Below are 12,756 nucleotides of genomic sequence, written 5' to 3'. Positions count from 1 at the left end.
TTATTTCCTTTTCAGTTTGTATTATTTCAAGGGCCTATCACATTGTATTCTAAATAAATGAGCCTACCAAAGTAATCTCTACGTTCCCTCAGGGTTGGTCTGTAGGAAAGTTTACCCACATTTACAAGATGAAGAAAGAAGAAACAAAGTGACAGTTTTTAGGCATTTCCAGAAGGACATTAAAATAACAATTCTTATCACCCTTAAAATATGTTTGAATATATCGTGTTTATACATAGGACATAATTTAAATATTAGATTACAAAGTTCATTTTAAGCATTAGGAAAATTTATTAAAAATTCAAGTATGACACATCCTTATTCCATGATATGCAGATAATTCTACAATGAATAAGAATGCTTCATTAATTATATTTAGTAAATTTATTTATTAGGCATTTTTGGATTCTGTGTTGGATAAACTACATTACTACTTATTATGAAAACAGCATGTTGTTATTGTATGCCATTATCCAATTTTTTTAAAGAGGTTATCATTCATATTTGGTAAGAATTTAGAAATTATTAATATACAAATTACAACTACTTCAGATGTTGGGTTCTCCAGTCTCTTTGTAATGAGGTAAATGTCACCGCCATCTTCTACATCTCTTTGCAATAAAAACAAGATATTACTTAACTTTTACAATGGATATAAAAAAAAATAGAAGAGAAACAAACAGAAAATAAAACAAAATAGCATATAAACTTCCTAGGATAAATACCTAATTAAAATATTAGCTGCTTTATACAAAATTTACATCAGTATATTTTCTTTCACAAACCATTCATTAACTTAGTTTATCGAATTTAAGTGGTGTGTGTTAATCTACTGCTACCCTTTACAACTCTCACTGCTTCTTAGAGCTATATTTGTTGTTTCTAAAATATCACCCAAGAAATTGCAATATAAACCATTTCTATAGATAAAACTCAACATAAAACTAAACAATTTCCCTCAACTAAACTGTTTTTTTAACTCCGTCTACTTCATAAAAATATAATTTTATGAGGTGCACAACAACTTGCAAACAACCAAATAAAAAGTTTCAAAGGTAACATTTTTTTTTTAATTAAAAAGCAGTTGCCTACCAGATACTTCTGAAGAGGAGCAAGCTTGTATCCAAAAAATAAATTAAACAATGATTAAGTAACACTCATATAAAGAACAGAGTAGCATGAAATCATCTATATACATTTTCCCAGAATATTATAATACAGAAATAGAACAATGATGTAGAAACTCAATTATTTGACTGAACATACTCAGAGAGGACATTTTAAAATTAAATGGTAAAGAAATAAAATCAGTTATTGCTGTTTAGTCCCAAAATCAGTATAAACACTTTAACTCCTTATAGTAATAGTGCTAATAATATGAAGTAGCATATACTGAAACACACATCCTATAACTACTGCAATACCATCTCCGGACTTTTGTTATTTATTCTTAACTCTACTGTAGGAAAAGACACTCGGAATTATAACATTTTGTTAACTCTCTTCTGAAAGACATTAGTGTCTTTCAGGCATTTTACTTCCTTGGTGCTGGTTTAACAATTTTTTCAACATTTATTGAGCACTGTTCAGGGGTACCAGAAACTGAGCTAGACTCTGGGAACACTACAAACAATAAACACATCTCCACTAATAAGGAGATGAGAAACTAATGGGGAGATAGGTGAACCATAATACTGGAATGTGGCAAGGACTACAACTAAGGAAATTATAATGTGCTACGCAAGCTTGAAAGAGGCAATTCTTGGGTTGTAAAGCAAGGCATAGTAAATAACATTGGTGCTCAATCTTGAAGGACAGATAATAGTTGAGGAAGAAGACATTCTAGGCTGGGATGATCTTATATAAAAAGCAGGGAGGAAGCTGCATGACTTATCCAGGAAATGACATCTGACTTGTAATAGCTGCAGCACAGGGTGTAAATGGACAGCAGCAGTGGGAGGTGAAGTGTATAGGCAAGAAGGTGCCCAATCATGGAAGCAATTGTTTCCATGTCACTTGCTAAGGAAGAGGGGGGCCAGGTTAAGCAAGGAGGGATAACAGTGGGGGTTAGAGGCCCGAACATTTTAAACCTTAATGGCTATTATGTAGTGACTAAGGGAGGGGGCGATTCCTCTAAATGTTTCTATTAGGGAAAGAGCAAGTATTAGGCACTAAAGCAATTATATATTTCTTTGTAGTATCTTTTATTGTAATAATACATACTTTTTTACTGAACAGATTATAATCCCTGGGCCCCCCTAATCACTTTGTGATTAAATTATTTTCATCCTTTACCTTAATAGAAACATTATTTAAGAATTATTTAGTGTATATCAGGAAACACAAAACAAGGTGGAAACTGAGAAAAGTTATGTATGAAAATACCAAGTTCTATAAACAAATTACAGAACAGGACAATCCTTTCCAAAACCTCTGGAGAGTGTATGTCTAGCAAAGTGTAATAGTTGTCTTCTGCCACCCCTACTTTAAACACCCACCTCTTTAGAGCTCTACATTTGTTATTTCTAAGAATACCGCGCCCCCCACCCCACAGGCTATACTACAAATATTTTCAATAAACTAAATATAAAACATTTTAGTTACCACAAAATACCTCATAAAACCCAATTTATAGCAATCAAAATAACAGAATTATTCTGTAAAAAGTGGTTTCCTACCAGAAGCTTCTGATGAATTGCATGCTTGATCAAAAAGAATAAACAGATAAATAACATATAAAATAACAGACCCACAAGTTATCCATCTATATATGTTCATTAGTATATTTACACAGAGAAATAGAATAAAAAAATACTTGAGCATACAAATACAAGTGTTTTATATAAGGATCACAACAAATTTTTTGGATATATATATTATTTTTAATCAACAAAACCTTATTCTAAAAATGTGTTAATGAAACATTATATTCTGTCCCTTTAATGTGAAGAGCAATTGTGTTCACTTTGCTGAAGGGACACTTGATTTGCTTTACCACATTCAAACATGTTCATTCAAAGCAAATTCACTTAACCTTAAAAATAATAGTGGCTACAAAAACCAACTTTAATTATTGCAGTTGCGTTTGTGTAGTTCAGTGGATGGGACCATGCCTACTTTCATTTTTTAAGGTATCAATTAGTCGTACACAAAGTCACACATGAATGGGTGTTTGGAAATTAAAGACAGTAAAAGCTACATTTCCTATTGTGATATTTGTTTTCCTCTTCTTTCCTCTCCTTATGCTTTTTTATTAGTTAATTCTTTATCAAGTCTCAATTACAAGTGAACACTATAATTGACTAGCTTTCACTAAACTGTAAATAACTATTAAAACTTTTGGTGAAACATATATTTAAATGATCAAATTATAAAAATGATCAAATTAACTGCACTAGTATCTGTATGGACAGAGGGATACACCATGAACCCACATAGTGTACTAGTCACAACTAATCACATTACATGCTTTCTCTCCCAACTTGCTCTCTGTCTGGGAGGCTGTGGATTTTCTAGGCCATTCAAGCCATGTTTGATTGGAGATGTTCCCTATAGGATTTTGTAATAAAAACTTACACTAAATTTATAGTCATAAAACTAATGATCCAGGCAATCTTTGAAATGTATTTTACTTCCTTAATCGTTCACTGAGGCCTTTTCTCAGAGTAATATTACATTTACCATAATCATATGCTAAAGATTTTCCATTTGGTTCTAAATTTAAATATTCTTTCTTGCAGACAGTATAGAGCTAGGAGTGGATCCCCCGATGACACAGTATTCATATTTCAACTTAACTAGATAGTAATAAGTGGATCAATAAATGGTTATGCCAATTTATATTGCCACCATATCCTTGGGGATCCATATCCTCAAAAAAAATGTGTTCTATCACTTTCTAAATTTTGCTCATCTAATGGATAGTAAATCATATCTTCTTGTTAAAGATTAGGTAAATATCTCTTAGAATTCTATAATTTTCTCTCAAAGGTCTATTACCCTTTTATTAGATTTATCTACTAGGTTCTTTAAAACTTTGGTTGCTATTGTACAAGGGAGACTAAAAAAAATTACTGTTTGTGTTTGCTGCTGATGTATAACACATAGTTGATGTTTATATATTGATCTTATTATATCTGGCAATCTTGCCAGTTTCTGTTATTAACTCTAAAATGATACTGGTAGAGTCTCTTGAATGTTCTATGTACACAACCACATATCATCTGCAAATAATGACAATTTTGTTCCCTCCCATCTTTTTCTTGTCTTACTGTGCAGGTTATGGCTAATAGTGCAATGTTGTACAGAAATAGACAATTCTTAACTTCAGAGAAAATGTTTCTAATTTTCTTTTCCCATACTTTACTTGTAAGGCTATACCAGACTCAAATAAATTTAAGAATACTTCCTCTTTTTTAATTCTTTGGGAGATTTTGTACAAGATTAAAATGTTTGTTCTTTGAATATTTCCTAGGACTTGACTGTAAAATGGTCCAGTCCTCATTTTGTTAAGTTTGAGTAAGGATTTTAACTGATTAAATCTTAAATAGGTATAGTTCTAATCAATTATTTTAAAACTAACCTTTGGCTCTGATGTATCTTTATTCTCTATTTCACTGGTTTATGCTCATGCTGTGCTTTCTAACTTTATTTGAATATTTACATCATTAATGTCTTTCTCCTTTCCTACTATAAGCATTTAAAAATTTGTCTCTAAATCCACTTAAGGTACACCCCACAAGTTTTGATATATATTGAGTTTTAAATTTGTAAGTGAATTCTTGATCTGTGAGTCATCTGAATTTTTAAATCCCCAGATATAAAATGTATGTGTTTATTTAGTCTTTTATTGTTGATTAAATTGTTTTGTGGTCAGACACCATGGCTATATCAATTCTTCAAAATATTTTGAGTATGTTTAGTATTCTGTATTTCTGTGTATTCTTTTAATTACTGGATGAAAATTTTTTATGTATATCTATAAATCTTATATAATTTTTCCTTCTAAATGGGTCAATCTTGTGTTATATATTTTGAGGTTCTGTAGAGGTGCATACAATTTTTTCTCATATTTAATATGATTATTAATTTTAAATGGTAGCCTGTATGTGACAATTCTCCTCTCTGACATTTTTATAAGGATCTAATCCTGTTGTAGCTGTTGAATAGCATTTATAGGTGTGTGTGTGTGTGTGTGTTTTGATTTTGGATTGTGAACTCAAAGTTCAGTGGGGCTTTATATGAGCAACCTGCAGAGCTTGACTAGAGAGTATGTTTTGTGTTAGCACCTGCCTGGCATCCAGTGGATGTTACTAGCCTGGGACTGTTATAATAACGTGCTTCATCTTATTCATGATTCTTAGACCACACAATTAATACAGATGAAAACCTGAACTCTACTGGAGGAGAAGCAATTGATTACAAACTCTCAGGAGAGCCATCCCACACACATGCATGCATAGCGCTGTCCTGTCCTCTGGAACCCAAGCCAAGAGATAGAAGCTGCCTTATTTTCTCTCTTTGTTAGTGAAGAGGTTTTAATTTCTAATCTACTCTCTCACTGAAGTTATGATACTTTGAGGATCCTGGCTTTATATAGGAGTCTAAAAAAATCCCACATTGCGTGGATCAAATAAATTGTCTTCTGTCTCTGTAAAGCCATTTGAAACCAAAGTCCTTTGGTAACCAAGGTATGAAAGTCTCCTTGGGATAGTCAAAGTATGCTCCCTCCTACAGCTCTAGTTTTCATTCACCATATCACTTTTTTGCACACTGAGGGTTTCTATTATATTTCTGTAAGTTCAGGTATTCATTTAAAGGCATGCTCACTATATTTTATTCAGCATTTCTAGGTGCTGTTGTATCTTCATTAATTTTTGCTCTAGAAGGATATTCAAATCTCCAATTTTTGGATTTTTTTTCTGTGTAAGACTAGCTTTATGTTAAGTTGTAAGATGCAAAAAGACCTGGATATTTGTGAGATTCATTTTTTTAATTCTTGAAGTTCAAAACTTCCATCAAGATCTATTTAACTGATGGTGTCTTTTGTTAATCTTTGTCAAAACACAATGAGCTCTTTCAATCTACAGATTCAAATTTTTCTTCAACTGAGAGGTTTTCTTGAATCATATATATTTTTTATTATTACTTCTGTTCTGTTAGTCATTATCTGTTCTTTGGGAATGCTATTCATTCAATTTGTAGAGTTTTCTACTTTAACCTAATATAGTTTTAACCTCATAATTTCAATCCTGTCCATGTCCCCTACATTCTGGAGGTTTTTATCAAGCTAGTTCTTCATATCATTACTCTCCTGCAGTGATTATTTCGATCTTTACTGCTTCTAAGGCTTTATATTCTGCAAATTCCAGGTTTATTTTCTTATAACTTTCCCTTATCATATCATTATTGCTTTGTTTCTATTCCTGCCTTTTAACCAACTGTCTTTGCATTTTAGTCTCTTGTTTTATCTTATCTTTCATGTCGTGTTTCATAAATTCCATGTTCACTTGAAAATTTTAAGAATTCAACAAAGATGCTATGTATAATTTATTTTTAAACCCTCCACCACAAATATTTTCTAAACATAAGTTCACTCTCTTCCTCCTGAAGGCTACGATTTAATCCTTTAATGATGCACCATCTCTTTTATAGGCTCCATGTTGTTGCTTTTCTTGCTTATTCATTCATGAACAATGAGAAGCCTTTCAGAACTTTACAACGCCCCCAAATACGGTGGATCCTCTCACCTCTCACCTCTTATTTGGGTGTGTTGGAATCAAATTTTCAGATATTTAGTTGATACGTATTTACATTATCAGTTAAATAATCCAGTGACTTTCAGAAATGGGAATGAAGCCAGGACTATAAGGTTCCTTGCTAGTGGTGATACGCACCATATCAGGGAAGGGCCCTGTCACAGGGAAGAAGAAAAGCCACTTTTTCAATTTGGAATACCCTATCAAATTTTGGGTTGTTCCATTATAACTGTTTTAAATGAAAGTAATCAGCAGTAATGGATCTATCACTTCCCAGCAGTCAGTCTTTTTTATAGGCTTCATCCCTCCAAGTTAGTGAGGGTGAAACTACTGTTTATTTCTTTCCCATGAAGGAAAACTACTCAAAGTAAAACTGTGAGTTAAACTTTGGTGTCTGATCGTCAGTCTGATACTGCACATTTCTGGGCAAGTACCCTTCCTTAATTGCAGAACTAATACACTGTTTTCCCAGGGTTTTTTGTTGTTGTTTTTTGTTGTTTGGTTGTTGTTGTTGTTCTTTTATCTTCAATCAAGATCTAGAATGGACAATTTAGGTGCTTGTGCTTAAATCTGAAAATGTCCTGTAATTCATAAAGGTCAATGCCTTCTTCTTTGGAGATTTGCTTTCAACGACAGGTGGACAAATCAGAGTTCTCACCTGGGGATGTTGCTATAGTGATGCTATTTATGTTCTGATAAGCATATAAAATTACAAAAAATAAATAAAATGACTGCTATTTTTCATTGATAATGTAAGAAAAGTATTCAAATATGTAAAAAAAGGGGGATAATTTTTAGTCATACATTCTACAAGAATGTATGACTTCATTACTGTATTTAGGGCACTGGGGTAACTACTGGAAACACAGAGATGACCGCGGCATTTATTGACTTAAGGAGTTCAAAGGTTGGAGAAGGAAACTGCCATGCTGATATATAATTTCAATATAATACAAATAATTGTTATAGTTTATAAGCTTGCTTTGAGAGTACAGGGTAATCACCTGACTCTATAGAGTCAATGATGGAGGCACTAAAAGTATAGGTGGTTTTCAGAATTTTTATGGTAAGGTATAAATATAGAAAGGTACCGTGTTTCCCCGAAAATAAGACTGGGTCTTATATTGTTTTACTCCAAAAGATGCATTAGGGCTTATGTACAGAGATGTCATCCTGAAAAATCATGCTAGGGCTTATTTTCCGGTTAGGTCTTATTTTTCAGGGAAACAGGAGCAAGGAATAATATGTATGGATAGATCAGAACAATATGTATGGATAGATCAGAATTTTATGAGAGATGTAAATAAAGCCAGAAAGCTAAGTCATTGATCTTACATGACCTACTAAGGGGTTTGACGTTTACCTGAGAGATCACACCTGTAACTGAAAGGTTTCACGTTGGGTTAAGAAATAGGTATATTTGCTTTCTAAAAATGGCAGCATGAAAAATGATCTGGAGGGATACAAAACTAAAAGCTGAGACAAGTTTAAGAAGATACAGAATGTTTGACCTAAAAGCATTCCCAATGTCACAGAGACTGAAGAAAGCTGAGTGATTTCTGACACATTGCTGATGTAGAATCAATACAAATTAATGACTTGAGTGCATGTTTGGGGGTTACGAAACAAGTTAGGAATGACTACAAAGTTTCTGTTTTAAGTTCCTGCATGGGCAGTGGAATCATTAACAGAAATCCGAATCAATGAAAAAGGAGTAGATTTGGGATGGAAAGAGAGAATTCACTTTTGAAAGAAACATTCAGGTAACAACTAAAGATATGGGCATGGATGAGATCATTCAGAGAGAATGTAGTATTAAAAGAGGGCCAAAGACAGGTTCCTAGAGAAAACTAACATTTAATAGGCAGGCAGGAAAAAAGGAATAGCTTTTTAACCAGAAGAGTGCCACATTTACTTAAATACTACAAGTGAAGCTATAGACTAAAACATGAAGGTCTGGCATTTGCTTATTTTTACAAATAAAACACACTTCATTTGTAATTTCCACATGTCAAATGGCTAAGGCATTTAACCATTTATAGCAAGAGTAAAACTTGAACAATTCTGAAAATGTCAGAATACCTAGTTGTGGTTACTATGATTCCTATGGTAGAAAAGGCTGTAAGGGCCTGCCGATATGATCAAGTATATCAAATATTATCTGACTAATCCATAGATTTCTTGAAAGAAAAGTAAAGCAATAGAACACCAGTAACAATTTTCTTCAGCTAAATCGAACATATCCAATTGTAAAACGTCTAGAACACCACAGTGGTTACCTAAAGATTCTGTTATATACCCAACTTTCAAAGAGAAAACACACATTGGCTAGACTCAGAGAAATCTAATATTTTAAGTATGATTACCAGGTATTTCAGCTTTGATATCCATAGAAATTCTAAGGAATGGTAACATGTTGATTTGGTGATATCAGCCCAAACTTAAAACACAAAATCAGAAATATTCATTTGCTAACAGGAAAATAACAGGATAATAATAATAATTAATTCTTAATATCTTGCATGTAAAATTTGTATTGTAATGTCTAACATTCTCTAAGCAAGTATTTAACAGTGTACAAGAGGTTGATGCTATACTGCAGTAGGATAAAAAATATTTGATAATAATTAGGTGATCTTCAGTTATAGAAGAAAAGGTTCAGCTGTTTTGAATTCTATCATTATACAGCACAAATTTAACTCTCTCAGGTTCTGAATTCCAATTCCAAATCTTTTAAGTGTAAATTATAGACTATTATGTTACAAGAAAAAACATATAGTACTTCTTTTAAAAATCTGATTCAAAGGTTAACTTATAAATATCCTCTTTTTAAGTTAAGTTAAGCAAAAAGATAGTAATGAATTATGCTGTAAGCAAATATTTCTCACTCTAACAACAGGATATCTATTTTTAGCTGCAGTTTTGGCTTAAAGTGAATAGCTTTAACCCTGTGATAGAGTGCAGTATATACTATAGTATATTTTCTAAAAAAACATTTTTAGAATTTTTAAAAAATCATGTTATAAAAACAAAAAGAAAACTAATTATCACAAAAGTACTTATTCTAACAAATTATTTTCCCCAAAATATTTCTGAAAAATGTTAATAAAGCTTCCAAAACCAAAATGTACATATTTATTTCATCATTAAACCCCTATTTCTGAATGAGTTGTACATAAAAGCAACCAATATGTCAATTAAATTTTGGCAACATCTTATTCAAGATTAGCATCTTCATATAAAAAAAATCAGCTAACAAAAATTAATATTAGAATGACAAAGCTAAAAAGAAGAAAGTTTAATCACCTTCAGGATTAGATACAAAAAATTTCTCTCCTATCATGGTGGGTCTTTCACTACTAATTTATAACACAGTAACAACAGTATCTAATAAATGCAATAAATCAAACCTAAAGAAATTTAGGAACTGATTATTAACAGTAGTATTAGTTGTTCACAGTTCTTAATGTAAAAGCAAATTAATGCCTAAATGCAAAGCATCAACAGAAGATATAATTCACTGTAGTTCTGGCTGTACAACTGCTCCTTTAAAAAATAATATTTCCTCTTATAGTTAAATATTTCTAAAAATATAAAAATAGCTTCAGAGTCTCAGAGAGCATACTTACCACTCATGATGAAAACCAACCTTTCCAAAACATATTGCTCAAAACAACAATCCAACAGCAAAGGGAGTTATGCTAATCTCTAGAGGTAGAAGCCGATGGTGTAAACACATACACTGGAACATGCAGCACACAAAAAACGAAAAGAGCTTTCTTTTGTTTTAAAAAGGAAAGCCCCTAGAAGCAAAGCGTAACTGCCCAGCGTGAGATGTCACTAGTAAACATCAAATTAATGCCAAAGATGTGTATAACTAGATTTAATTTCTTCCAATCTAGTTATCCTAACCTCTTTCATATACCACTAGAACAACTCAAAATGGCAGGGAGAAAATGTTCGAACCAGGATGTATAAGATGTTCTCAATTATATCAGCATGAGTTGTTACCACGGCAACATTAGACCAGAATTATCGGTTCACTTGTAACCAAGGAGTAGCTTTTCTAAAGCTTTAATTAACCAAGGCAAATACAATACCTTTTTTTTTTTTAAAGCCACATGCTTTTAAAATTACCATATTTCTTAAGCACTTATCTACCGTTCTTACATCTTTCAAAGATATAAAAAAAATGCTGTTTTCTTCCAATACTCACACAATCCCATGTTGAACCTGGCAAGGAACAAACAGCAGAATGATTGCACCTAAACGTCTTTCAATTACACCAGCTCTTACTGCTAGCTGTGGACCTCACTGATATTAAAATGCTGTGTGCTGTTGCTAGTGACTATTGGCGATGAATCTTATTGCCCAGATCGCTGATAGCTTTCATTTTTCATGAGCCAGAAAGCTATACTGCAGCACAAATGTTAACCATTTAAACATTCTGTATTACGGAAGAGACAAAATATAGTACTTTATATATCTTTATTTTAAAGGATATCATAAAATAACTTATTTATAAACTTCCATTAAATTCAGCATTACAAACAGTGTCAGATGCCACTTAGGTGGTTTTCAAAAGAGGAGAACACACAAAAAAAGTTTCTGGCAATCATCACTGAAGTGTAAAATTCCTTACATCAAAGAAGATTAAGATGACAGATTGTATAGCAAGGTGGGCAGATGGCATGGCATGGTGAACAGAATATTCTGACTCCCAGAGACCCAAAAATTTGTACCAAAATGGTACAATATAGAATGATGCCTTGTTAAGTGGAACTTCAGCAAGTGAATATGCCATTTTAACAGTTGCCAGGTGAGACACGACTTCCAGTGACAAGGGAATAAGTAAGTCAGCAAATCTTCTCTCCAAGAAACAACTATGAGCTGGACAAAACTATCAACAACAGTTTCATGGCTTTAGAAATTTAACAAATTGAGAAGCATTTATTCATGAAAACCTGCTGAATTTTGCGTAAGAACAGGAGAGAGTGTGATGTTATTGGTTGGTGCTGCTCCAGTTCCCCCACAGCTGTCAGTGTCGTACTTCTATCAGGGCGGGGCTGGCCATGACAACCAACAGCTTTGCTGCCAGAGAGGGCTCACTTGATTTGAAGAGAAGGCCAAAGAATCCCAAACAAGTGATGTTGTCAATAAAAAAAGTAAACAGTAGGAAATGAACAGGGAAATGTCCATCTTTGCTAGTCTGAAGTGTGTCCTTGGTAGAGGTATACAGCAAACTGGTGGTATAGCAAGAAATTCAACATAGAAAATGGAAATTAGGGAGGCAGAGAGGGCCTAGATAAACTCCCCAAATATCTTTGGCTGACTAGGAAACTATCTGATAGGGGAGACCGAAGAGCACCCAGCAGAAAGTTAAAGCTGGTATAGACTTGAAAACTGTCTGAATATTGAATGCATTCCCCAACCCACAAACCACTCCATCAGCATAGATGGGCTCAAAGTGTGTAAACACAACTTTTGATTAATCACTGAGTAACAACAACACTATGCAGACACAGGGTAATCCCAAGCAGAGAATTCAGCAGCCAGACACCATGGGAACACAGTCCATAGATTAAGGGCAAGAAAGTTATTAAAAACAAAATAAAACATAAACAAAAAACAACCTTCAGGGAAGAAAAAAAAATCAGAATCCAGAACTCCTACAAAATTATTATTTTAAAAAGTCCATTTTTTCATAAAAAACATTATGTAATCCATAATGAGGAAAAAAGGCAGTCAATAGAAAATGTCACTGTATGGGCCCAGATATAGAATTTAGCAGGTAAAAGACTTCAAAAGAACTATGACACATACATCAAAAGAATAAAAGGAAATTGTGTTTAAAGAATTAAAGGAAAACATGATGGCAATGATATAACAAAGGCAATTTCAATATAAAAAGAGACACTATTAAAACATAAAAAATATAGACTTGGAAAAATACAACAACCAAAACTTAAAAACTCACTACACAGACCCAACAGCAGAT

At 32.8% G+C, this 12,756-nt stretch overlaps 1 protein-coding gene across 10 annotated transcripts in view; it reads right to left on the bottom strand.

Annotated features, from left to right (window-relative positions):
* PRKACB (protein kinase cAMP-activated catalytic subunit beta) overlaps positions 1–12,756 on the bottom strand; it is a 104,984-nt gene that overhangs the window by 35,170 nt on the left and 57,058 nt on the right. Inside the window, exons 1-3 of one of the 10 annotated variants that reach the window (XM_019715234.2) lie at positions 10,975–11,209; positions 2,679–2,702; positions 1,093–1,116 (exon numbers count right to left, since the gene is read on the bottom strand). The exons of 2 other annotated variants lie outside the window; for them this stretch is intronic. In XM_019715234.2, the coding sequence (XP_019570793.1) occupies positions 1,093–1,116; positions 2,679–2,702; positions 10,975–10,984 (58 nt within the window). In that variant the 5' untranslated portion in view covers positions 10,985–11,209. Of the gene's footprint in view, positions 1–1,092; positions 1,117–2,678; positions 2,703–10,387; positions 10,721–10,974; positions 11,210–12,756 lie in introns of those variants that run through there. 7 more of the 10 variants (XM_019715235.2, XM_019715232.2, XM_019715238.2 and 4 more) reach the window with 7 other exon arrangements.

Source organism: Rhinolophus sinicus, linkage group LG06 (assembly GCF_036562045.2).
Source record: "Rhinolophus sinicus isolate RSC01 linkage group LG06, ASM3656204v1, whole genome shotgun sequence".
In the NCBI taxonomy this organism is placed as follows: Eukaryota; Metazoa; Chordata; class Mammalia; order Chiroptera; family Rhinolophidae; genus Rhinolophus; species Rhinolophus sinicus.
The sequence above is the reverse complement of the archived record's forward strand: the minus strand, read 5'-3'. Positions and strand labels throughout refer to the sequence as shown.